Below are 27,266 nucleotides of genomic sequence, written 5' to 3'. Positions count from 1 at the left end.
TTTGTGTTTATAAATAAAAAATATCTAAAATGATTATTTAACATTTATATTCTTATAAATTAAAATAAAAAATGATTAGTTTTATAGTTTAGAAAATAAATATATTTAATAAAGATATTTTTAGAATATAATATCTAATTTCTCATTCAAAATTTTTTTTATTTAGATAAAAGTACAAAAGTTTACTTTTTTTTATTCAAATTTAAATATTTAAAAATCACACATAAACTAAAAAAATAAAAAATAAATAAATTTAATATTTAAAAAAAATTAACCTCTACTTCTAAAGTCTAAAATTTAAACTTTTATTAATAGAAGTAAAAGAGCTTATTTAATTTTTAAAGCTCTGCTTAAAAAACAATCAAATAGCAACAAATTTTTTTTTAAAAAAAGTTCATGGGATTACTTATGATCATTAAATAAGTTATAACAAATAGATACTTACTTTTAAAAAACTTCAAATTATTTTATTTCTTTAAAAAAAAGAGAGAAAATAGAAATAGGTTGATAATTTTTTTTTTAATCTAAAGTAAGATGTAAATTAAAATTGTTTAAAAATAAAAGAGTGACTGAACGATAATTAGTCTTTAATTAGTGTAAAATCAAACTGTAATTTTTAGAAACTTCTCCTAAAGTTTGGCATATTCTCAGTTTGATAGAAAGTATCCAAGTACTCTTAGAGACCTCCTTAATGATAATATATTGTTTCATATATGTTAGGTAGATGAGGGCAAGATCGTAATTGAACAAGTTAATAATAAAAAATTCCAAAAATTTTAAGATTTTGACATTGGGTTTTGGACTTTGTTCAACTCTTTCATCCACCAAAACTAGAAATACAGCTCATCTCTCTCCTCTAACAACATTGAAGCACAGTAGCTCAAAACTCATTTCATTTTCTCTCTGATGAATTGATTAAGTACTTTGGCCACAAGCTAGAGATCATGACGACGAAGCCGATGACTCTAATATCGACAAAGAACGATTCACGAGCGTGAGGTAAGAGAGTACAAGCTAGTGAGTTTCACGCCGAATGGCTAATCATCCTGCCATTTGGAGCTGCGAATGAGGCATGTATCAGTTGCTTTTATTTTCATTTGCTGAAATTAGAATTTTTGGTGAGAAATTGAAAATGCGTTTCAAAATTGTTTAAGAATGTAGATATTTCTCTTGATTTTTCCATCAATTCATGTTATAGTTAAATGATTAATCCAAATCATATTGAAGATAGAGCTCAATCAAATATCTTTGTGGTCTTGTAATTGATTGAAAATAGGTTTTGAAAATTGTTTGAGATTTTTAGCTATATGCTTATGATTTTTTCCATGGATTCATGATAGATGAATATGCTTATGTTGGAAAATTTTTAAAATAAATGGTGTCTTATTGTAAAGACATGTCTAATTAATTGTGCCTTATAGAAAATGTATCTTTTCACTTAAGAATATAACTTTTCATGGTGACATTGCACTTGGAGATGCATCATTTCATGGTTGAAATACCAGTTATGCAACCCAAGAGGGGGGTGAATTGGGTTTTTAAAAACTTAAGCCAAGCAAACCACACAACAATTTAATCTAATGCCTCAATGAAATTAAAAAAAAAACAATAAATTTCACAATGTTTAAAAATAAAAGAGTAAGGGAAGAGAGAGCAAACACAAAGATTTTTACGTGGTTCGGCAATTTCCGCTTACCTCCATGCCTCTAAGCAAACCAAGCTTGAGTATTTCATTATCCAAGTCTCCCAATACTTCAAGTTTTTACAATTGACTTATAAGGTATCAATAGACCTTTACAATAAGAGATTATCCCCTAATCTCTTAACTCAAGTATTTCTCACACTCAAACTTTGACAAATTTGATAAAGAAATGAAGATTACAACAAACAACTCTCTTTTAGAGTGGATATACAAATGATAGCACAATAAAGATTTAATATATGATGATTTGAGAAATGGAAGCTTAAAATATGATGTATGCTCTTGTTCTTTCTTGCAAAAGTTACAAAAATTAAATTAGATTTGAGTTTATATAATTTTAACACAAAAACTATTCGTTATAGATAAAATCAATAAATAGCCAGCTAGCCTAATCACCACTTAGTATAGTGTAAGCTACCGTTACAAAATTTGGCTTTGAAAATTTGAAAATTTGCCTCAACTAGCCTCTAAACATTGGCAGCGAGTCTATAACTCTTTGTCTTTCCAACATATTTTTTATATTTACTTCTTAGCTCTAATATTTTCAAAAATTAAAATACAATCTAGAAGTTTTAGAAATTATACTATAGACCAAAATATTTTACATATTTGCAAATAAGTCCAAATCCAAAATTTCTAAATAATACTCGTTATTCTCAAAACTTTCTGAAATTATGTTATGGCTAAAAAATTTATAATACTTTTCAAAGAGAATCTTTTCATAATTCTTACTAATTTCAAAGTTCTCAAAACTTGTTCAATTTAATCCAAAATTTGAAAAACTCTCAAATCCACAAAATACTTGTCTTATAAATATAAAACTTTATGGTTTATGAAAAATACTATTTTTTTAAACAAAATCTTGAGCTTCTAAAATGCTAAATCATGCATATATTAAATCATACCTTCTTTACAAGAATTTGTCGCTATAATGACTTTGTTGCGCTAAACTTTGTTCTTGATTAAGGCATTGTCCGTTGAGTGTCTTGAGCTTGATTTCACTTGATTCACTTGCATAAATATTTTCCTTCAAGAACTAGTGAAAATGTGAAATATAATATTTATCATATCACTTAAGACACATGTTTATTATCATCAAAATTACAATATGTGCAGCCTTTTAGGCTAACAATGGTGACATTTCATTTAAAATGGTGATGGTTCAATTTGGACCATTGATTAAAATTACATCTTGATCCAATGGCTATGAATGCAGAGGTATCATGAAAGATGACAACCTAAACGAAGGTGCACAAGTATGTCTATAAATAGAGGTCATGTTTAAGCCATTTAGACATAAAAATAATGATCCCACACCACTCTTTTCTCAACTCCCTTTTCTAAAACGAGTTTCATCACAAAACACTCATTTTTTTGTGCATTAAAAATCTAATATATTTTTTTCTGCAAGAACAATATATTGTTTCTTGGCAGTCTTGCAACATTCAAGAGTATTTTGGTTTGCTTTCGTTGATCCACAACGCAAGCAAACAAACAAGTGCTTCATTGTATCCTGGAGATGTATTTGCTTAACCCACATGCATCACTCAATTGATGGGGGCAAATAACATTTTAAGGAAAGCGACATTCGTAACGTGCCTTGAAGTACACATTATTTTCTCCAGTTTACCTATTACTATTATTTTCTTCCTACATACAGAGTTGTAAACACATTACTTTACACAATAAAGTTCCATATTATTGTATTTCTCTACATTTTTCATTCCCCACAAATACAAACCACCAACAATCTTAAGATGTTATTACTGTAACAATGGCATTGAGTTTATCTTTTCGACAATTCGCAGTAGATTTTGTTAAATTAGAGCGGTTTGATGGTGTCAACTTTATTCGTTGGCAGAAAAAATTGTATTTCTTGTTGACAAGCCTTAATGGTCTATGTTCTGACAACACCAAAGCCTCAAGAATGTAAGGATGCGACTTTAGCGAAAACAAGAGTGCAACAGAAGTGAGAGCAAGATGACTACGTGTGCAAGGGACATATATATGCAATGCCAAGTCTGATACTTTGTTTGATCAATACCACAAAAAATCTACAACAAAAGAAATATGGAACTCATTAGAAGCTAAATACATGATGGAAGATGCCACAAGTAAGAAATTTTTGGCTTCTAAATTTTTTAATTATAAAATGATTGATAATAGACTTGTGGTTGAACAATATAATGAGATTTTGCATATTCTTGATCAATTCAACAAACACAACTTGAAAATGGATGAGTCTATTATTGTCTCTTCAATTATTGATAAATTTCCTCTCTCTTGGCAAGACTATAAGAAAAGTCTTAAACATGGCAAAGAGGAAATTAGTCTGGAAGGCTTAGGCCAAAGTCCTTATATTGAAGAGGAACTCAAGCTTAATAGTCTTGAGGACCAGGCTGCTATGTCCTATAAAATTAATGTTGTGGAGGAGGGGAAGAAGTTTAAGCATTCTACTCACCCTGAGAATAACCAAAAGAGAAAGTTTGATTCCAAAGAGAATCATGCCACCACTGCGGAAAACCTGGACACTTCAAAAGAGATTGTCGACTTCTTAAAAAGCAAAAGGAAGTTTTGAATACAAATTTTGTGGCCACAATATCTAAGATTAATGTTCTTGAAGATAATAATGCATAGTGGATAGATTCTGGTGCAACCAAACATGTATGCAAGGATCATAGCCTTTTCAAATCTTATAAAACAATTGATGATGGAAGTGTTCTTTACTTAGGAAATTCCTCCACTGCAATAGTTAAAGGAAAAGGCAATGTGCAACTAGAGTTTATTTATGAAAAAATCTTAGTTCTTATTGATGTTTATCATGTTCCTGCAGTTAGAAAAAATCTTGTATCTAGTAGCCTTCTTAATAAGTCTGGCTTCAAACTTGTTTTTGAGTCAAACAAGTTTATATTATCTAAGGGTGGTACCTTTGTTGGGAAAGGATATATTTATGAGGGAATGTTTAAACTCAATATCAATAATATGAATGTTTCTTCAGCTTATATGGTTGACTCATTATTTTTGTGACATAATCATTTAGGACATGTGAATATTAGAAGATTGAATGATATGGCTAATTTGGAATTAATTCCTAAGCATGAAAATGATATGCATAAAAAATGTAAAGTATGTGCACAGACTAAAATCACAAAAATTCATTTTCCAAAAATTGAAAAAACATCTTTTTTATTGTATTTAATTCATAGTGATATATGTGATATGCATAGTAATCCTACTAAAGGGGGTAAAAAATACTTTGTAACATTTATTGATGATTTTTCAAAATATTGCTATGTGTATTTATTACATTCTAAAAATCAAGTGTTAGATAAATTTAAAATTTATAAAAATGAAGTTGAGAATTTTTGTGATGTTAAAATAAAATGCCTTAGAAGTGATAAAGGGGCGAATATGCATTTTCTGAATTTTGTGAATCTGTTAGCATTATACATGAAACTAGCACATAATATACACCACAACAAAATGACGTAGCTGAAAGGAAAAATAAGACATTAATAGAAATAGTTAATGTTATGCTTTTTAATGTTGGGCTTGGTAAAAGTTTTTAGGGTGAAGTAATTTTGACTGCATGTCATATCTTAAATGGAGTGCCTGATAAGAAAACAAAAGTGACCCCTTATGAATTATGGAAAAAGAGAAAGTCTAATCTTTTTTATCTAAGAGTTTTGGGTTGTCAATCCATTGTAAGACTACCTAAACCTAAGATAAAAAAATTAGGAGAAAAGAGCATTGAATGCACATTCTTAGGATATGCTAACCATAGTAAAGCTTATAGGTTTATAATAATATAACCTAATAGCTTTGTTGAGATCAATACTATAGTGGAATCTAGAGATACAATATTCTATGAAAATAGATTTTTCACTATATCAAAAAGTATTGATTCTCAAAAGAATGATAAACCAATAGAAAATGGTCAAAAGCATAATGGTAATAATGAGCAAAATCAATTGAGAATAAGTAAAAAAATAAGGACTATAAAATCCTTTGGACCATATTTTATAACCTATTTAGTTGAAGGGACAAGAGACTTACAATCTAAATAGACCATGATCACACATACTATAGAGTTTGATCCCCTCACCTATGAAGAGGCAATGAAGTCTCAAGATACTGCCGTCTAAAATGAGGCGATTAATGATGAAATGGATTCTATTATGGGTAATAAGACTTGGAAATTAGTTGATTTACCACATGGCTCTAATCATATATGTTGTAAATGGATTTCCAAAAAGAAGAAGAAAGTTGATGGAACAATTGAAAGATTTAAAGCAAGACTAGTAGCAAAAGGCTTTACATAAAAAGAAGGCATGGATTATTTCGATACTTATGTACCTGTTGCAAGAATTGCTACTATTTGAGTCTTGATTGCTTTGGCTTCAATTTATCATTTTGATCCATCAAATTGATGTAAAAACATCTTTCTTAAATGGAGAACTGGATGAGGAAATTTACATGAAACAACTGGAATGATTTTTTTTTTAATTACATGAGACTATTGCTCAAGAGTACAACTCATATTACATGAGATTACAACTGATATTTACAAATCAAACTATTACTAGGATTAGTTTACATTAATTCTTATGAAGTACAATCTAGATTTTTGCCCTTTTTAATATTTGAGAGACGTCTATTTCACTCACATTTCGAAAAAGAGAAAATTGTCTTCACTCAAATTGAGGAAGGAAGTTAAACATCCACAATGCATTGTGGGGGCTCGAACCCTTGACCTCATAATTGTGAGGTTTGGGTTCTAACCACTAGGCTATAGCCTAGTGGCTTAACAACCAGAAGGATTTGTTATGCCAGGATAAGAACATAAAGTTTGTAAACTAATTAAGTTTTTATATGGCCTTAACAAGCTCCAAAGCAGTGGCATGAAAAGTTTGACAAAGTAATTATTTCAAATAGATTTAATATTCATGAATATGATAAATGTGTATATAGCAGATTCAATGGAAATAAAGGTGTGATTATTTATTTGTATGTAGATGACATGTTAATTTTTGGTACTGATAGTGAGAGCATTAAACTCACTAAATCATTATTGTCATCTAATTTTGATATGAAAGACATGGGGCTTACTAATGTGATTTTTTGGATTAAAATTATAAAAAATGAGCATGTCCTAATATTGACTCAATCACATTATATTGAGAAAATTTTAAAGAAATTCAATTATTATAATTGTAAGCTTGTGTCAACACATTTTGATTCAAACATAAGATTATGCCCTAACACTGGAAGAGCAATATCCCAATTAGAATATGCACAAATTATTGGGTGTCTTATATATGCGATGACTTGTACTAGACCTGACATTGCTTTCGTTGTTGGAAAGCTGAGTAGATATATTATTAATCCAAGCCAAGCACATTAGCAAGCAGTGTACAGAATTCTAAAATATTTAAAACATACAACGGATTATGGTATATATTATACTTGATATCCTTCAGTTTTGGAAGGATTTTAATATGCTAGTTAGATTACTGATCGAGATGATCATACATCCACAAGTGGTTGGATTTTTAATCTTGGAGGAAGAGTTATTTCATAGGGCTCAAAGAAGCAAACTTGTATAGCAGACTCCACCATGGCTGCAGAATTTGTAGCTTTGGCTTTATGTTACAAGAAAGCTGAATGGTTAAGGAAGTTACTTATAGAAATTCCTATTTGGCCTAAACCAATGTCTCCTATATCCATTCACTGTGATACTTAGGCAACTTTGTCAATAGCATACAGTCAAATTTATAATGGAAAGTCTAGGCATATTGGTCTAAAACATAGTTATGTGAGATAATTACTTACAGATAGAGTAATGACAATTGACTTTGTGAAATCATGCCAAAATTTGGCAGACCTCTTAACTAAAGGCCTGACAAGAGATATTGTATTAAAAACTTCTAAGGGAATGAGACTGAAGCCAACATTATCTTATTACCAATGATAGAAACTCAACCCAACACTTGAAATATCAAGATTTTGGGTTTAATGAGCAAAAGTACATCATATGTTATGATAGTAAGCACTATAATATTTTTAGATGCTTGATAGCTTAGTGCTTGATACCTGTAATATATGGGAAATGTTAAGTTACTTAGCTTTTAATAGACTTATAAATGTTTTAGTTACAAGGACATTCTAGATAAGTTTACCCATGTGAGTGTAGGACGTGGTGCCGTTTCCTATGTAACTTGGCTGGTTACTAAAGCGCTCATAATAATAAGATATAGACACATAGCCAATCCACGTGTCGGCTAAAGAATACTTGAGAATTTGAAAACTTATATGTGAGATATATTCAGTTAGTCGAATAAGGTCGCTAGTTCAAAGTGTTGAGTGTTAGAAAATGCATATTTATAAAGGAGAAAACCGTCATTTTACATTTCAAGTCTTACTAACAACCCTTACTTTTATGTATTTAACCTTCTTGTGATTTAATTACATGTGTTTTATTTTAATTAAGTATTTTATATATTTTAGGGGCATTATAGTCATTTCACAATAAAGGAGAAATCAGACGGCAAAACGGACATCACTTTTGAACTCAGGACGGTCAAAAACCTTAGGAGGAGCATAAAAGGAAAAATGGTACTATTCACATGTACGGTACTATTCACATGTACGGTACTGTCTACGTTACTGTTCACGACACTGTTCACATAGACGGATGATGACGTGGCATTGACCGATGATGTGGCATTGACTGATGAGGTGACACGATCCTGTTGGACTAAAATTCTTATGTACTGTTGATGGTGACGTGGCAATATATCAGTGGACGAAAAATCTCGTGTACGGTGCATGCATCACACAGGATTATTTTCAACCAAACCGCGTTACTGTTCATCCGGGTCAAACCGCGTTACTGTTCATCCGGGTCAAACCGCGTTACTGTTCATCCGGGTCAAACCGCGTTACTGTTTAAAGTCGGGTCAAACCGTGTTACTGTTCATCCGCGTGGTCAAACCGTGGACTGTTGACTGATGACGTGGCGCAATCCTGAGCGTCCAAACTGTTTTTAATCCGATGGCCATGATTTACTCCATGTATCTATAAAAAAGGGGCCTCTCCCCCCTAATTTGATATCTCTAAATCCATTTTTGGGATCCATTTTTTGTAATTCCTTCTCCATCTTGTATTTTCTTCGTATTTTAATAAATTCTCATTTTATCCCTAGTTCAATTATGAGTGGCTAATTTTCTTTCAAGCTTAGGTTGAAGGTGAAGTCTCAACATGTGTCATGGGCTTAATTTGGTAAATTTATGTTCTCTTCTCCTCTAATTTTTGTGGATGTTTTGACTTCTCGTCGACAAATAATAATAGTCTTGTCTAGATACCGCCTTGGTTACACCGGCTCTCTAGTATAAGGTTATTATTATTTGGCACGATAAGCCCTTAGCACCATATTGATTAGAGCGTGGTTCATGAGGTGTAGATTCCCCCTTCATGATTTAATTGGCATTAATAAGGATTATTTAGCCCATGATGCATGTTGATACGGATCCAGATACCCAAGTACGTCAATTTAATAGATTTTCTCTTCAATTTATTCTCTCAATTGCAATTCCAATTTTAGAATTTATTCTCGCCATTTTAATTTAATTATTAGCATATTCCAAATCATTTCCACCATAAATCCAACTACTCATTTACAAAATTAATTCTATATATAATTAAAATCCACCTCCTCGTGGGATCGACACTCGTCACCATTAGTCTATACTACAATAGATTCGTGCGCTTGCGAGTACATTAAAATTTGCACAACACAAAGCTTGTCTACCGTGCCACCTTGATTAACTTTGATGTGTTGTCACTAACTGAAGGTTCAAGTCCAAAAAACACCTTCATCTATGCATAAGTTTTCCAAGCTTGTGTGAGATAATTTTTCAAAATTCATTTATTTTGAAAATAGAAGGGAATTGTTGGAAATTTTTCAAAATAAATGGTGTCTTATTATAAAGACATGTCCAATTAATTGTGTCTTATAGAAAATGTATATTTTCACTTAAGAATATAACTTTTCACAATAACATTTCACTTGGAGATGCATCATTTCATGGTGACATTTCATTTGAAATGGTGATGGTTCAATTTGGACCATTGATTAAAATTAAATCTTGATCTAATGGCCATGAATGAAGAGGTATCATGAAAGATGACAACTCAAATGAATGGGCATAAGTAGGTCTATAAATAGAGATCATGTTTAAACCATTTAGACATAAAAATAATAATCCCACACCACTCTTTTCTCAGCCCTTTTTTCTAAAACAAGTTTCATCACAAAACACTCATTTTTTTGTGCATTAAAAATTCAATATATTTTTTTCTACAGGAACAATATTCTTGTTTCTTGGCAGGTTTGCAGCATTCAAGAGTATTTTGGTTTGCTTTCGTCGATGCACAATGCAAGCAAACAAACAAGTGCTTCATTGTATCTTGGAGACGTATTTGCTTAACCTATATGCATCACTCAACTGGTGGGGGCAAATAACGTTTTAAGAAAAGCGACATTTGTAACATGTCTTGAAATACACATTATTTTCGTCTTACATAAAATTTTGTAAACACATTACTTTACACAATAAAGTTCCACCATTATTATTGTATTTTTCTACATTTGCCATTCCCCACAAGAACATTACCATTAACAGCTTATTAAAGATTAGCTTAAAGTGTATTTAGACGGTATTTTGTTAAAGGGGTTTTTGAATTTTTTTTGTTTATATTGTCGTATTTACATGCCTTTGGTTGAAAAAAATGAAAATGATTTGCTACATTCTTTTGTGTTGGATCAGTGAGTTTAGGCTATATGAAACGGTTTGCTGCATTCAACTGATTATTTTATTTGTGTGGTATAGTATGAGAAAAGCATAATATAATTCAATTGTTCCATATATCAACTCGGATGTGATTTGAAACCATCAACTGTAAAGGCTAAAATTATTTTCTTATTATATTTTCAACCGAAAGTTGCTAGTGTCTTCTTTTTAGTACTTAGTATGATTTTTTTCTCCATCTTCTAGTGGTGCTGCTTCTGTTTATTTTGAATTTTGATTGATATTTTCTACTGTACATGCATGCTTCTTGGTTTCCAATTTTTGTTTTGTATGATGAAGCTGATTTAATTCTTTCGATTTATATCAGCTTTGTTCATCTAGGTTTGCGATTTGGTCTTTCTTGTTTCAAGGCAACATGTTCCAATGTCTTTTACTTTAGAATAGTATGCAAACTGCTTATTACAATATGAAATTAAGAATATTTCTTTTATCATGTTAGCTTGAGTGGAAGGCAGTTGATATTTGTGTAAAAGATTTAAGTTTTTTGTGTTATTGAAGTTGTCTTATGTTTTGATTTGCATTTTAGCCACTAAAATGGCTCTGCATGTGATTGGAGGTTGTATGTGTAAAATGAAAGGAGCAGTAGAATTTCTTTGCGGGGTATAATAAGATGCTGAGATGGGGATCCATGACTTGTAATTTCTATTATTGCTATATTCAAAATAGATTGAGGTAACCTGACTCTTCTTGTTGTAGATTTTTTTCTTTCTTTGTTCTAGATTTTTTTTTCTTTCTTTGTTCTACTTCTAGTTTCATCTTTAGCATATTCAATAATTGGCAGAAGCAAATGGAGAGAAAGAGGGCATAATATGCTAACAAAAAATGAAAAAAGAGATATCTCTACTATACAAATAAGTAGAAGAGAAAAGGGTAATGATTAAAGTTACAAAGAAAAAATTCTTAATGCATAGGAGATGACGATAAAGTATGTTGCAACTGTGAGCAATATAATAAGGCTATTTGATTGCTTTTGAAATCAAACTGTCTTTTGTGTTTGTAATTTTAATTTTACATTTTCTCAAGACATCTGTGTTTCTTTTTTTAAATCTCAATGTAATTAAAATATAAAGTTTATGTACTTATTATACTGTGTCTATGAATTGTCTTTTAGTTGATGAATGTTTCATAGACTTTTAGTTGATGAATGTTCAATGTCAAATTTTTTTTCCTCAAAGGCATTTTAAGTGTTTTCATTTCTAATGTGATATTTGGCGCAAAGAAAGAAGGGTGTTTTTAAGTCCTTTCGGGTCTTAGGGGTAATGTTGTCTTTATGTTAGTCAGCAAACATCCAATGAATGGAAATACTAACATTAAGGGAGTCTTTAAAAATATTCAGATACTTTCTTTCAAATTGAGAATATGCCAAACTTAAGGGGAGGTTTCTTAAAATTACCCTTAAATTAAAAACGAAAGCAAAGTGGTCTAACGTGGCAGACAATCCACGATAGGCAACTGCATGAAATACGCGTGGCAGACAACATAAGACGTGGCAGTAAATCCAATGATCTTCAATTTTTATATAAATAAATAAATAAGGTTAGAACTTGAATATTCATTAACCAACAGCAGTTGGTGCAGTTGATCCTGGGAAAGAAACTAAAGATGCAAAATATAAAGGAAAAAGTTAGCAACGCGGCCAGCACCGGCAAGGCTCATGTTGACATCTACAAAGCCAAAGCCGATGAGAAGGTTTAATTGAAAACATTCTAAATTTATAAAAGAATCTTTATTCATCACATTAATTTTATATCTTCTTCATTCAGACCCCTCGAGTCGGACCGGTAAATATTGTGTTAGTGTGTGTATGGCAGGCAGAGAAAGCGGCGGCGAGGACAAAGGAAGAGAAAGAGATAGCCCACCAATGTAGAAAGGCTAAGGAGGCTAAGGCGAAGATGGAGATGCACCAAGCCAAGGCGATACACGCCGTGGAGAAATTGCGAGCCAAGCAGTCTCATCTTTACGGCCCAAACCTTGCAGCAGGAACTGATGATCATCATCACCTAGGCCAGAATGAGCCGCCGCCGGCTGCCACCACCCACGGGCACATCCACCAACCGGTTGGACTCGCGGCGGATCCTATGACTAGAACCGCAATTCCAACTTACCCACTTGGAGGAAACCCTATTCCTCCGGCCTATAACAAGCACTTGTAGCAGTAGTAGCAGCAGTAGGGTTGCGTGTATCCTGTTGAAAAGAGTTATTTTATATGTAACTTGACCGAGTGGGGTTGTTTCCAAACTTATGCGAATAGAAAATGCATGCTTTGGTTTGTGCGGTTTGCTTTCAGAATTTGCACTTTAATTTTGCTTAGGCCATAAGTTTCTGGTTTAAAATAGAGTTGAATTTCTCTTATAGTTCACATAGAACATTCAATATATTTATTTAAATTAAATAGATATACCATATGTATTTGAATTGAATCCTTCTATACTATGACTCTTGCACAAAAGCTGAAGATAAATTGAAAATATAAAGAGCAAGTGATAAATGCATTAATTTGAGGAAAATTAGATACTAGTTAATAGGAATAAAATTGCATATTACCATTTGCAGATAATGTAAAATTTCTATTTAGTTTTATAAGGTATTACTTAATCAGGAATAATATTATTTTTGAACTGATATAAAATTTAGGGGTGGACATTTGGTTTGAATATATTCGATTCTGGTTGAAATTCTAATTGAACCTAAAATTTGTATTTATTTGATTGCAAGTTGAAATTTATTTTGGATTCATTTTCACTACAAGAAAACTGGCAATAAAGACAATTTCTGACAGATTCGACTTATATCATAAAAATATGACAGACTTGTGACATAATTTTCAATCTATCATGGATTAATGATGGTTTTGTGATAGAAAATATATATTCGATTCTGATTGAAATTCTAATTGAACCTGAAATTTGTATTTATTTGATTGCAAGTTGAAATTTATTTTGGATTTATTTTTACTACAAGAAAACTAGCAATAAATGACAAACAACTTGTGATAGATTCGGCTTATATCATAAAAATATGACAGACTTGTGACAGAATTTTCAATCTATCATGGATTTCAATCTATCATGGATTAATGATGGTTTTGTGATATAATTATTTTCTATCACAGATTAATGATGATTTTGTGATAGAATTATTTTTTTTATCATGAATTAATGATGGTTTTGTGATAGAATTATTTTTTATCATAAATTAATGATGTTTTGTGATAGAATAATTACTACTAAAAAAACACATTTTTATGGCATAAAATTTTTGACATATATCATTGTGTCATGAAAATATCATTAAAATATGACACTTTCGTGACGTATAATGTTTTGTCATTATTTAGTGATAGATCCTTGACAGATACAGACACGACATGAAATTATGATGGCTACATGTCATGTAATATTATTTTATTTTTTAAATGAATTTAATTGCAAAAATACTACTCTTCAATGACAACGTTTTAGATTTTGTTTTATTAAATATAATTTATTTTGAATTACTAATAACACGTGAAATAGTGCCATTTATTGATAATTTAAATTATTTGATTCGTTTAATTACAAAATTGCCATTGTTAATATTTAAATTATTCTTAAAAAAATAAAAATAACAAAAACGATGTCGTCTGGTTGTTGTAAATAAATTAAGCTAACAAATCAACACTTAAGCAAATTTCCAGAAGTGATAAACGAATTGAACCTTAAGCTTTGCTTCCTCACTCTCTTCACTGCTCCTTCTCTCACCTGTAATCGTTGAAGGAATTGAACCCTAAGCCTCACTGTAGTCACTCACGCTCTACATTACAAATCAGCCTAAGCCTCACAAAATTTCTTAATTGAAAAAAATCCAGAGCCCTTACAACATCACAACTGATGGAAACCCTAAGTCAACAAACTCGACAGTCTTCAGTCAACTGTCGTTGCAAGCTACTGGTCGCTCAACAAGCGCCAATTTCTCACTCAATAGTTGTCATTCTAACGCTGCCATTTCATATTCATTATTTGCTTTTGTTAGGAAATTGAGCTTTCTCCCAAGATCACTTTAAGTAAGTTGTTAAGTAATAAATTAATAAAAAATTTAAATAGAGAATACAATAATCACATAACACAAGATTTACGTGGAAAATTTTAAATTCGAAAAAAAATTATGACCGTTGTCAAGAGACAATCAGAGAAAAAATATTCATTATATGAAGAATTATTATAACCACACTGTCAGAAATAATTTTCTCTCACCCAAGCCTCAAATACATAATTTCAAAAAATATTCCTTAACAAAATAAATCAATAATACTCATATTAAAGAATCAAATACTCCTTTAATATAATTATATACTTAAGAATATTTCTCTCCCATGATGGAAGCTCTCAATGTTTCACTTGCGTTCACCAATTGAATGCTTTTAATTGGATACAAAAGTGAGGAGGAGCACCCTCCTATTTATAGCCATCAAACTTGCCTAATTATGCTCTCAATTGAAGCCACCTTTCTTTTTCATTTTTTTTAAAATTAATTTTCAACAGCTTTATCTAAATTAAAAAATCAAAATCGCTTGAAAGATGTTGGGCTACGAGAACATGAGGAGCAAAGATGCCGACAAATTCGAGGTAGATTTGGAAGGCGTAGAGGGGGAGACGCTTTACCCCAGTCTCAGTTACGGAGAGAATCCGCTCTGATGGGGTTTCATTCGCAAGGTGTACGAAATCTTGACGGCCCAAATCGTTTTGACCACTTTGGTCTCCTCATTCCCTGTTCACTACACTCCTGTCAATGATCTTCTCAAGGGCAATTCTAGCCTTCTCCTCTTCCTCCCTCTCCTCCTCTTCATCCGTACGTTTCATTTCGCTTAATTCATTGTGCAAATTGGTTATCTTAGTAATTTTGTTAATTTAATATTTCACTGAATTTTATGTGTGCTTATACTGAAATTAGGTAGGTATATACTTAGGAATGTTGTTAATTGACGATTAGCACAAATAGTTTCTTTTGTTTGCTTTGTGTTGTCCTTATTGATTCTATCACGCTGAGTTTGCTTGGTTGGGATTTTGATGGAATTTTCAAGTGATGCTTGAATCTTTAGTACATGTTTACTTGAATATGATTCATTGCCTTCACATTATATGCGTTTTTTTCATTCTGCTAACATAATGGGATTATGTTAAAGGGGGTCTTAGAGTTTTAGTGAATACATAAGAAATTGCATTGCATCTGAGATCTTGATTAAGTCAATTTGTTGCTTTGAGTATTTGTATGTCATTTGCTTGCATTTGTGCATGCTTTATAAGGAGTTGAAGACTTTATACACCAAACTCCATATCTTGATTCATGAGTGCAATTGGGCAAGCCCCAATTATGGCCTGGAAATAATCTATGTTGTAATTGTATAACCACATCCTTGGTGGAGCTGGTTGTCAGGAAACTATTACAGAAAGATGTGAACAGGTTTGTAATGGCTTAACATTTTTTTTCTACAATTTTCCAAGCTTCCTTCCTGTTTATTTTAGCTGACATGTTCCTATTATTATTGTTCCAGTTGAAATCAACAATTAAGTTGAGTTATTTTAAAAGAGGCTTAAAGAGCTACCTTCCAAAACTGCTATAATTAAGGTTTGGGAAGATTGCCATTGAGCTCTTTCAAAATGCTCTCAACAAGGTTTTAATTTTCTTTTTTTTTCAATTTTCTTTTTCTTTATAATTGTTTACTTCTTTATATATATTGGCATCAAACTAAATATCCATTTCGATTTTCTCCAACCAACTTTGTTATTGGCAAATTCCCTTACTTAATGTTTTCAAGTGCTAGATTTGGAGATATGAATGTTGCCTTAACTGATATTTTTATTTTTTCTATCTGGTATACAATACTGTAATATAATCCTTTATATAGCTAGTGCAAAATAGTTCTTTAACTCCTTATTCTTGGCTGGAATGGTTTTGAGATATGATAAAGAAGCTTTATCACCAATTGATGTGGAACAAGAAATAGGAGAAAAATGGGATTAGAAAAGAAAGAAACATAACCAAAATAAAAAATTAGCCTACCTCATTTAAGAAACTCGAATAAGTGTATCTCTTACCTAAAGAATATTATAATTTTACTTTGATTTCTAGAAATTATGGAATATTATAATATTCTTTAAATAAGACCATAAGCTTATTAGGTTTATATTGAATAATCTAAGTTGAATAATCTTTTGGATGGAATATGTTTCTTATTCCATATGTTTCCATCTCTTAATAGTTGAATTAGCAATGAAAATTTGGAAGTGGAAAAATTCACCCTACTGCACTTGTTTTGGGTGCTTGTCATAGATTAGAATTTTACTTCTTACACTTTATTGTTTGTTAACTTAATTTAGTAAGTATGAACCTGCTTTAGCACTGTGCTCTCGAAGATTCATTAGTGCTACCTGGCTTAGATGTAAGAAAATTAAGGTACTATTATTCTTTTTAGTTTATGATGCTCATGGAATTTGCATTAGAGATGGTTGAAATTGTTTGTTGCATTAACTTTTATGATGGTGGGCCATGGAATTTCTAGTGTAAAGAATGCTTGCATTATCTTTTAAGAATATCATCTACAATAATAGGGGAGTAACAAAAGGTAAAAATTGAAAATTTGACTTCTCTTTAATTTTTTTCGCAAATGAAGGTAAATAATTTAATTATCTTTTTATCTTTCTTGCAGTGTTAGTCCAGACAATATGAACATTGCTTGAGTTAATGTGTAATCTCTTTCGTATGCATTTTTCTTCCCAAAATTGCCAATAGTGAAATGCTTGCACTCAAAGACTACTTAAGGATCGAAATTGCTTTAGTTGATTGTTCAGCAGCTAGAATCCAAACAAAAGCATGCCGATGGATGTGTAGTTTGATGGTTGCTTTGTCGATGTTGAAGATTCATTTGAAAGTCGTTGGAATATTTTTTGAAATTGATTTTGGTGTTTATTTTTTTATGGGAGGTTGTATACTAAACTGGAAAATTTTTTGTTTAGTTGATTGTTTGTTTGTAATGAATAAATTTTGGGTATTGATTTAGATGTCAATTGTGAAAGCTTAGATTTTTTAGTTTTTAATTTATATTTTTTTAGAATTAGTTGATATATTATTGAATATATCAACTACTAGCGGCAATTTCAATAAATCCCGCTAAATAATTAAAATTTATTTTATTTACCGTCAAAATATATTTTAAAGAAATTTCAATTATTCCAACCCATTCTAATTAAAATAATTAAATAATTTTATTATTCCAATTAAATATGTCATGTTTATATGACAGACACCGGTCATCATGCGCGAAAATTTTTCATCAAAGTAACAATGACAGAATCGTGATAGATAATATGTCATACATAACATGATATATGTTTGAGGGAAAATAGGAAAGGTAATAGAGCGCCACGTGTCAGCTAATGGAATGATTTTAGCATAATCGGAGGTACCCTGCATAATCCGAGGTGCCCGGCATGACTTGAGGTACCCAGTATAAATAGAGGTACCCTGTACAATTAGAGGTATCCCACACAAATAGAGATACCCCATATAATATGAGGTACCCCATACAAATAGGGGTACCCTGCGTAATAGGGGGTACCTCACGTAACTTGAGGTACCCGGCAAAGCGGATGTAAGAGAATCCATCGAAAATATCCGCCATAAGAAACGTCTCCGCTTCCTAAAAGATATTATTTGATTTTGTCAGAATTAGGAATCAAGAACGTCGTATCAAAAGGGGGGGACAGCCGCCTGCTACCTCTGCCAAAAGTGAAGGACACTGTCCCAAGGACAGTGGTCCCCAGCCGCCCACCCGACAGCTACTGCAGAGGTACCCCGGACCACTCTCCAGCATGCGCCACGTTTCCAAAAGATGAGATACGCCGCGAACATGTAGATAACGGCCCAAAAAATTATAAAGAGGTAAAAGGACGTTAGCCAAAAAGGGGTACGCCACGTGGCAACTAAGGTACTCCATATATAAAGGCGCCTAGGTTTCACTCTCCACCATGCTCTCATTCGCCCAAAAACACTCACACTCCAAAAAGAGGTTTTCTTCAACCTTAAACCCTAATTTATAGAGGGCTAGCCAGCTCTCTTGACCATAAAAGCTTGAGTTTACTAACTTGAGCGTCGGAGTGTGAACGTCGGGGTACCCCGGCTTCATCTCTAACCTCTATTTCATTATTTTGTAGGCGTGGAGCTCATTTTGAAGGACACCTCTCTTGTTTCCGACCTTCCACCATTGTTACCACTCTCTTTTCCATTCTCACCTCCCACGAATTTCAGATACACCGCACCGCACACAATAAACTAGTGAGGTACCCCATCTCCCCAAAAATATAAATTTATTGTTCTAGATTGGTTTGGCATTTCCTACCCCAAAATCAATTGAAAATAATTGGCGCCGTCTGTGGGGAAACGCACAAAAAGCCTCCTCCACGGTTACCAAACTAGTTGTTGTGTGTACTCCAATACATGGCACCCGACGTACCTCCCGAAAGTTTAATGGGGGATCCTACAAGGATGAGAGATGACAGCAGCAGTGAAGATAGTGATCCTGCAAGAAGGGTAGCCCGCATCAGTAAGGGCAAGGGTGTCAAGCAATCGACGGGTGTTCGCCAAGAAGAAGAACCTATTTCGCACAAGCGTTTTGAGGATCTTGCCCACGCAATACTTAGGGCGGTCGGATCTCGAGCACCCGAAAGTTCACTTCCACCAGTGACGCTAGAGGCTCCACCACCTCAAACGGACGACCAAGCTATGGTCAGAAGAGGGGTACCCAAGGTCAGCAAGCCAAAGCCTAGGCCATTGTGTACCCGTTCTAAGTTTCAAACTGTGGGCTCCCGCGACGAGCGTTCCACTGCCTCTTGCAATTCCCGCAGCAGCCAGGGTACGAGGCGTGCAAAGCGTACCCACGAGGATCTCTGTGAGAAGTTAAACGCCAAAAGGGCTTCTCAAATGGCGGCGACATCATCGGGTACACCGAGGGTACCCCTCAAACTTGTGGAAAAGATGGAGAACCTGGAAACCCAAGTGAAGCTCCTTTCCGAAAAGCAAAACATCACAGCTACACCAACGCCAATGACCTACCAATCGCCATTCACTATAGAGATTAGGACAGCAGCTCTCACCGAGGCGTTCGCCATGCCTCAGATATCCCAATACTCGGGTACCACTGATCCCTCGGAGCATGCTGAGCTATACCGTGACCAAATGCTTATTAAGGGTGTAGATGAGAGCACCATGTGTAGGATGTTTACACACACACTCACGGGCCCCGCGAAGTCATGGTTTCGCTCTTTGAAAGCGGGTAGCATATCTTCCTTACACCAATTGTTATCCGAATTTACTAAAGAGTTTTCCTATGCTTCCACTCAAGATAGGATAGCCTCCAAACTTGCCTTTATCAAGCAAGGGGAAGCCGAGCCTTTGGCAAAGTATGTAAGTCATTTCCACCAAGAGGTGCTGCAAACTGGAGCATTTGGAAACCAATACACATTGACCCATTTTGAGAAAAATTTACGGTTGGGCAAGTTATGGCGTTCTTTTCAAAAGAAGCGTCCACTTTCATATGGGGAAGCTCGCTCTCGGGCGTTGCAACAAGTGGAGATGGACGAAAAATGCCAATTGAAGCGCCAAGAAGATAAGGCCGATATTACAAAGAACAAGGAGAAGCCCAAGAGGGTGGAGGCCCCAATACCGGGGGTACCCCGAGCACGGAGCCCTCCACGGGCTGCCCTGCGGGGATGAGGGTATAACCCTCAGGGTACCTCAAGGGTACCCCAACCTCTGAGATCGCCACCACCGGATTAGCGAGAGCCACCACCGAGGCCTCGGTACGAATCTTACCACCCACTGAATCGATCCCCAGAGCAGATCTTCTACCATATTTGGGATAGCGGCCTCCTCCGTCCACCTAAGCCAATGAAGAAGTACCCCAACATGAAGCGTAGCCTGAAGTATTGCGAGTTCCATGAGGACTTTGGTCACAGCACAGCCGAGTGCTTCACCTTGCGAGAAGAAATTGAATCTTTGATTCTCAGCGGGTACCTCAAAGAATTTGTTGCTGGCATGAGAGAAACTCGGAAATCTGCGGAACAGGATAAAGGCAAACGGGTAGCTGATGGCAGTCCCGAACGAGAGGTACCCCCTGGACACAAGAAAGGTGTGTATGTCCGAATGATCATAAGCGGACCGACTTTAGCAGGCCAATCTAGGAGGGCTATCAAAGGCTATGGTAGATCGTTGCCGATAACCACCAATATGAGCAAAGAAGTCAACCTTAATGAATGGGGTATACCGAAGGTATCCCACCATCCCCCGCCTATCCTTTTTACAGAAAAAGATGCGGAGGGCATCTCGTACCCCCATGACGATGCCTTCATAATTACGTTGAAGGTTGCCACTGGTAAGGTAGTAAGAACTCTCGTAGATACCGGCAGCTCCGTTGACATCATTTTCAAAAGCGCCTTGGATCAACTATTGATTGAGTCGCCAAAGATCACCCTATATGCTACGCCTCTTATTGGGTTTGCTGGAGATATGGTTATACCAAAAGGCATCATTACGCTCCCCGTTACACTTGGTAAGGTACCTTACCGTGTTGTTCATATGATTGATTTTCTTATTGTAGATTGCCCGGGTGCCTACAATATTATATTGGGCAGGCCGTTTTTAGTAGCAACTAAAGCGGTGGTATCCATGCACTACCTCGCTATGAAAGTCCCGGCCGCCCAAGAGGTGATCACCATTAAAGGGGACTAGCAATCGGCTCGTGGATGTTACTCCGTGGCCTCCAAAGTCACTTACCAAATAACTTCTGATTCGCCAACGAATGGGTACCCCAGTGGCAGCCAGCCTACACCTTATCCCTCAAGGAGAGCGCTCGCCAGACGACGGAGAGCGGTACTCAAAAAATCTCCCCAGGTAGCCCACCCACGAGAGCAGTTGGAATCCTCACCAATGAGTGTAGAAGTAGTTGCGGGGGATAGCTCGAGGGTACCCCATGGGGACCAAGTGGAGCCCATGTGTGAAGTTGAGGCACCATTGGATCCCCGAATATTGAAGGATGAAAAAAGGGGTACCCCAGTTGAAGATCTTATTTCAGTCTCGATTTGCACCACCGACCCAACAAAGATAGTGAAAGTAGGTTCCAACCTCTCGGAGGAACAAAGAGAGAAACTCATCACCTTCCTACGTGAGCACCACGATGTATTCGCTTGGTCCCACTCGGATATGCCGGGTATCCCACCTTCTCTCTCTTGTCACAAACTCAATGTCAGCCTACATAATAAACCGGTCAAACAGAAGCGTCGCGCCTTCAACCAAGAGAGGTACGATGCAATTGAACAAGAGGTAGACCGCCTATTAGCAGCAAGGTTTATCCGAGAAGCAGTGTACCCCGATTGGGTATCCAACGTTGTTCTAGTCAAGAAATCAAACGGAAAGTGGCGCATGTGCGTGGACTTCACTGATTTGAACAAGTCCTGCCCCCAGGATAGCTTTTAGCTTCCCCGGGTGGACCAGCTGGTTGATGCAACAACGAGATGCTTAGTTTTATGGACGCCTTCTCCGGGTACAACCAAATTCCGATGTATGAACCCGATCAAGAGAAAACGGCTTTCATCACCAACCGTGGATTATACTGTTATAAGGTTATGCCGTTCGATTTGAAGAATGCCGGGGCTACCTATCAGCGGCTGGTGAACAAAATTTTCAAGGAACAAATCGGGCGCACCATGGAGGTGTATATAGATGATATGATCACCAAATCGATGCATGCGGGGGAACACTTGGAGCATCTCAGAGATACCTTTACCGTTTTGAGAAAACATCATATGCGGCTTAACCCTGAAAAATGTGCGTTCGGGGTCACCTCGGGAAAATTTCTTGGGTTCATAGTACAACAGCGGGGGATTGAAGCCAACCCGGATAAAATTCGCGCGGTTCTTGACATGAAATCGCCAAGCACCATCAAGGAGGTTCAAAGCTTGGCGGGCCGAGTAGCTGCTCTGAGCCGCTTAATCTCTAAGGCTACTGACCGGTGTAAGCCTTTTTTCAAAGCTTTGAAGACTGGCAAGAAGCTCCAATGGACACCCGATTGCGAAGAGGCTTTCCAAAAACTGAAGGGGTACCTCGTGAATGCTCCACTACTTGCCAAACCTGAGCCGGGACAGGTGCTTTTGTTGTATCTCGCCGTATCTGAGCATGCCACCAGCTTTGTGTTACTCTGAGAGGATGATAATGGGGTACAACGACCTATTTACTACACTAGTAAGGCTATGGTTGATGCCGAAAAGAGGTACCCCACCTCTGAGAAGATCATTTTGGCATTGGTGGTCTCCGCACGGAAGCTCAGACCATATTTTCAGGCTCACACCATTGAGGTCGTCACCAACCTTCCCCTTCAGCAAATCCTCCAGAAGTTAGACATGTCCGGAAGGCTTCTCCGATGGTCCCTCGAATTAAGCGAGTTTGACATCATCTTCAAGCCTCGTTTGGCGATTAAAGCACAGGCCATCGCTGATTTTATTGCGGAATTCGCCAATGACTCAAGTGGTGAAGGTGACTTGAGATACCTGTTAGATACCCCACCCACCGATGAAGGGGGCAGGTTTGGGAAATATATGTAGATGGTTCCTCTAACTCACACAGAAGTGGTGCAGGAGTTATTATAATCGACCCGAATAAGGTGAAAATATGCTACGCCTTGCAATTTGGATTCAAGGCTTCAAACAACGAAGCCGAATACGAGGCCATCATAGCGGGGTTGAGAATGTCGAAGGCTTTGGGAGCAAAAAGGGTACACGTCAAGAGTGACTCCCAGTTGGTGGTAAGCCAAATTACCGCACAATATCAAGCGAAAGAGGAAAACATGAAAGGGTACCTCAGGAAAACCAGAGAGTTGATGTCCCAATTTTGTGAGGTTAAAGTGGAAAGGGTACCCCGACTGGAGAATAGCGAAGCCGACACCCTGGTGAAAATGGCATCCCTTGGGGTAGCCCAGTCATCTGGCCCCATTACAACAGAACACATACCCGCACCCAGTGTTGGTCTCTCAGAGCCATTGGAAGTAGGATCGTTGTCCAACGAGCTGCTTTGGATGGAGCCTATCATAAGGTACCTCAAGGACGGAGACCTTCCCTTAGATAAAAGTGAAGCAAGAAGATTAAAGTACAAAGCCGCGCGGTATTGCCTGATCCAGGGTACCCTATACAGAAGAGGGTTCACTCTTCCTTACCTTAGATGCTTGGGAAGCGACGAGGCCAAGTATGTCATGAGGGAGATACATGAGGGGATTTGTGGCAATCACTATAGAGCACAATCACTGACGCAAAAAGCTCTCTGTCAGGGGTACTATTGGCCAACCATGTGGGAGGATGCCAAGAATATGGTACAAAGCTGTGACAAATGCTAGAGGTTCGCTAGGGTACCCCACCTACCCCTAAAGAAGCTAACAGTTATATCTTCCCCTTGGCTCTTCGCTATGTGGGGAGTGGACCTCATTGGCCCATTACCTACCGGGAAGGGGCAAGCGAAATATGCAATTGTGGCGGTAGATTATTTTACAAAATGAACGGAAGCGGAGCCATTAACAAGCATCACAGAAAGGAAAACCACGGAATTCATTTGGAAGAACCTCATTTGCAGATTTGGGATCCCATATGCAATTGTCAGTGATAACGGCAAGCAATTCGATAATGAAAGATTTCGAAGCTTTTGTTCGGAGTTGGGGATAGCTAACCGATTTGCTACACCTGCCCATCCCCAATCCAATGGACAAGTCGAAGCCGTTAACAAGATTATCAAAGGTATCCTTAAGAAGAAGCTAGAAGAAAGAAAAGGAGCATGGGTAGACGAGCTACCTGGGGTACTGTGGGCGTACCGGACTACTCAAAACACCTCCACTAGGGAGACCCCATTTTCCCTCGCATTCGGTGTTAATGCAGTGATTCTAGCGGAAATCGGGGTACCCTCTCACAGGGTTGAATACTTTGATGAGACCGAGAACATCTCCTTGGTTGCTTCAAACCTTGATTTGGTGGCTGAAAAAAGGGATAGAGCGGAACTGAAGACAGCCATATATCAGCATCGCATTTCAGGTCTATATGAAAAAAGGGTACGCCCTCGATCCTTCAAGAAATGAGACTTGGTCTTGAGAAGGGTAACTCAGAACACTAGGGTACCCTGCGAAGGTGCTTTTGGGGCAAATTGGGAAGGACCTTACCGCATCGACAAACCCGTTGGGACAGGTGCATACAGGCTACTCCACATGGATGGCACAATTGTGAGGCACCCCTGGAACGCTGCAATGCTACGGAAATATTACTAAAGGACAGTGTCTCAACCTTTAGTCTTTTGCTGTTATTTGCTTTCTTTAATGTTTTTGTGTGGTAAGCCAAATGGGGTACCCCAAATGCCCTATGTTGGTCAGTTGCAACTTTAGAGTTTCTTTAATTGTCAAATGAAAGGGATAGGGGGTCTTGCGGTATCTCATTCTCCTCAGGATAACAAAGCTAAGTCATGTATTGATCAACGCTTTCGTTATCTATAAATGCATGTTCTTTCTCAACAAATATGATGTGGGTTCTTTATTTATTTTTCTCCACTTCGATCTTAGAGTGCGGATTATATTCATTTATCGCCATTAATATACCCTCGCATCTGGTAATATGCAATTCTCGCCATACGTTTGTCAATTATGACTAACCTATCACATGACCAGCCAGGGTATCTGATATGCCTAGATCGTGACGATCTATGTAAACCCAAGATGGGCAACAGAGAGAACAGCCCGGGGGTAGCCTTTCTGCGGAAGCATGATAAAGCTACCTAGACAAAGAGAGGGAGGGTCAAAGAGGGCGCAAGGGTGAAGAAAAACCGGCATACCCTAGCGGCATGAAGTTCGGCTTAGGTATGAGAACACCTACACCTCTGTCCTCGTACTTTTGTAAAGTATGGGGTAAGCTATTCAAAAAATTCAGAGAAAACTTCGAAAGAATAAGAAAGTGATTGGTTGGACCAATTGCGCTTTCAACGTTTGATCGAGATGTCGCGATGATATTTTGATTGCCTATTTGTGGGGAATCCGCCATAGTTTCCGAGAAGGACATGCACCACATTTTTCGGAAATCCGCCTGATGTTGGATATTTGTCAAGGTACCAGGGGTACCCCATTTCAAAAAAAAAATGAGAAGTACCCTAGACATTTACAAGGTAACAGTTTAGTCAAGCATTCATTTGCAGAATAACAAGCATGCAAAGTACAAGAGAACTCGATGGCATGGTATCATAACAAAAGAGAAGTCCCAATAATACAAAATATCCCGAGAAACCAAAAAGAAAGAAACAAGATCCAAATAGCAAAATGTGGATAGGTCCGAAAAAACAAGAGCACAGTGAGAAGGCTACACCGAGGGGGGAACGCCATCCCCAACATTCGTCTCCAGAGGGCGATCAGCAGAGGACTCCGAGGTACCCGGAATATGAGCAGCCAAAGTAGGGGCATCCGAAGCAGGCAACGGCTAAAGCTGATGGGGTACCCTAGGCGACCCGGAAGGGGTACCCGACCGTGCCTGGGAAGGCTTATTCCTCTCTGCAATTGTCTTCAGAATCGTAGCCTTGTTGACAAATTTCTGCGCCCGGGGTACCTCCAACTCCGGATCCATACTCCACACCTCCGTCATGATGAGTGAGAATGCATCCTCCGCCATCGTCTTTTGCCGAGATAGCAGATCCCCGTTGGTGACCCTTAACTCATCACGATCCTTCTCCACCCGAGCTTTCTCTTCCGACAGGCCAGCAACGCGTTCTTGCAAAGTTTTAACTTCTCAGGCAAGCTGATCCTCACGAGATTGATGGCTTTAAAGCTCACTCCTTAACTTATCGACCTCTAACTAAGCGGCAACAAGGGAGTCAAGGTCTGGAAGGCAGTGGCTAAGAAGGAAGGATGCCTGCGGGTCATAAAAGACATATTAAATATATGTGTATGTCAATTGGATTAAATAAGTAAAAAATAAAGGGTACACCCGGGGTACCCCGGGAAAGCCTACCTCTTGGGTAGCCCTAAGTGCTTGACCATAGCGTTGACTCAAACTCATCTTGTCTGTCTCTTTAGCGACCTCGGAGGTAACATTTTCGGCCGAGTAGTAAAAACAGCGAGCCAAGTGCGAAACCTCTTTATTGGAAGCCGGGTCTAGGTCACCTTCGCGCAACTCTTCGGGGAAAGCGGAAATTAGCCCGAATTTTCTTTTCCTCGAGCGAGGAGTACCCTTTGACCCGCTGTGGGAGGTACCCTGAGATTTCCCCTTTGGTCCGGGAACTCGAGGTGGCCGGGAGCCTTTCTGGGGTATCGCCGAATCCTGAGATCCGGAAGCACCGCCTACTACAGCTTGGAAAAAGGCGTCAAAAGCATCACCGGCTGATTCCATAACTACACCCACTGCACAAAAGTTATGTTAACCGGACCAGTACTAAGTACTACAAAAGCAAAAATGAGAAATGAAAAGCGGGGAAGCAAAGTAAATAATGTGGCGATAACGGGGTACCCCAGTCCCGTAGATAATAATAGGGTACCCCAGTCCCGTAGATAATAATAGGGTACCCCTTGACACCTGAGTCATACATGAGTCACCCCCAGGAGCAGGTGTAAGACTTCGGTCAATCAGCCCCGCTCTCCATAATCGGCTCTCCTCCAG

At 36.8% G+C, this 27,266-nt stretch overlaps 2 protein-coding genes across 2 annotated transcripts; both read left to right on the top strand.

Annotated features, from left to right (window-relative positions):
* Nucleotides 1-12,171: 12,171 nt before the first annotated feature.
* LOC18044481 (late embryogenesis abundant protein 6) lies at nt 12,172-12,725 on the top strand. The gene is made up of 2 exons (XM_006436671.2): nt 12,172-12,261; nt 12,384-12,725. Exons 1-2 carry the CDS (start codon nt 12,175-12,177, stop codon nt 12,723-12,725), a joined length of 429 nt encoding a protein of 142 aa, XP_006436734.1. The 5' UTR covers nt 12,172-12,174.
* A 7,768-nt stretch (nt 12,726-20,493) lies between these two features.
* On the top strand, nt 20,494-21,333 carry LOC112099079. The gene has a single exon (XM_024186182.1). It carries the CDS (start codon nt 20,494-20,496, stop codon nt 21,331-21,333), a length of 840 nt encoding a protein of 279 aa, XP_024041950.1.
* Nucleotides 21,334-27,266: the final 5,933 nt, after the last annotated feature.

The sequence above is a fragment of the Citrus clementina genome, unplaced genomic scaffold (assembly GCF_000493195.1).
Source record: "Citrus clementina cultivar Clemenules unplaced genomic scaffold, Citrus_clementina_v1.0 scaffold_4, whole genome shotgun sequence".
In the NCBI taxonomy this organism is placed as follows: domain Eukaryota; kingdom Viridiplantae; phylum Streptophyta; class Magnoliopsida; order Sapindales; family Rutaceae; genus Citrus; species Citrus x clementina.
This window is presented reverse-complemented; position numbering and strand designations above follow the sequence as displayed.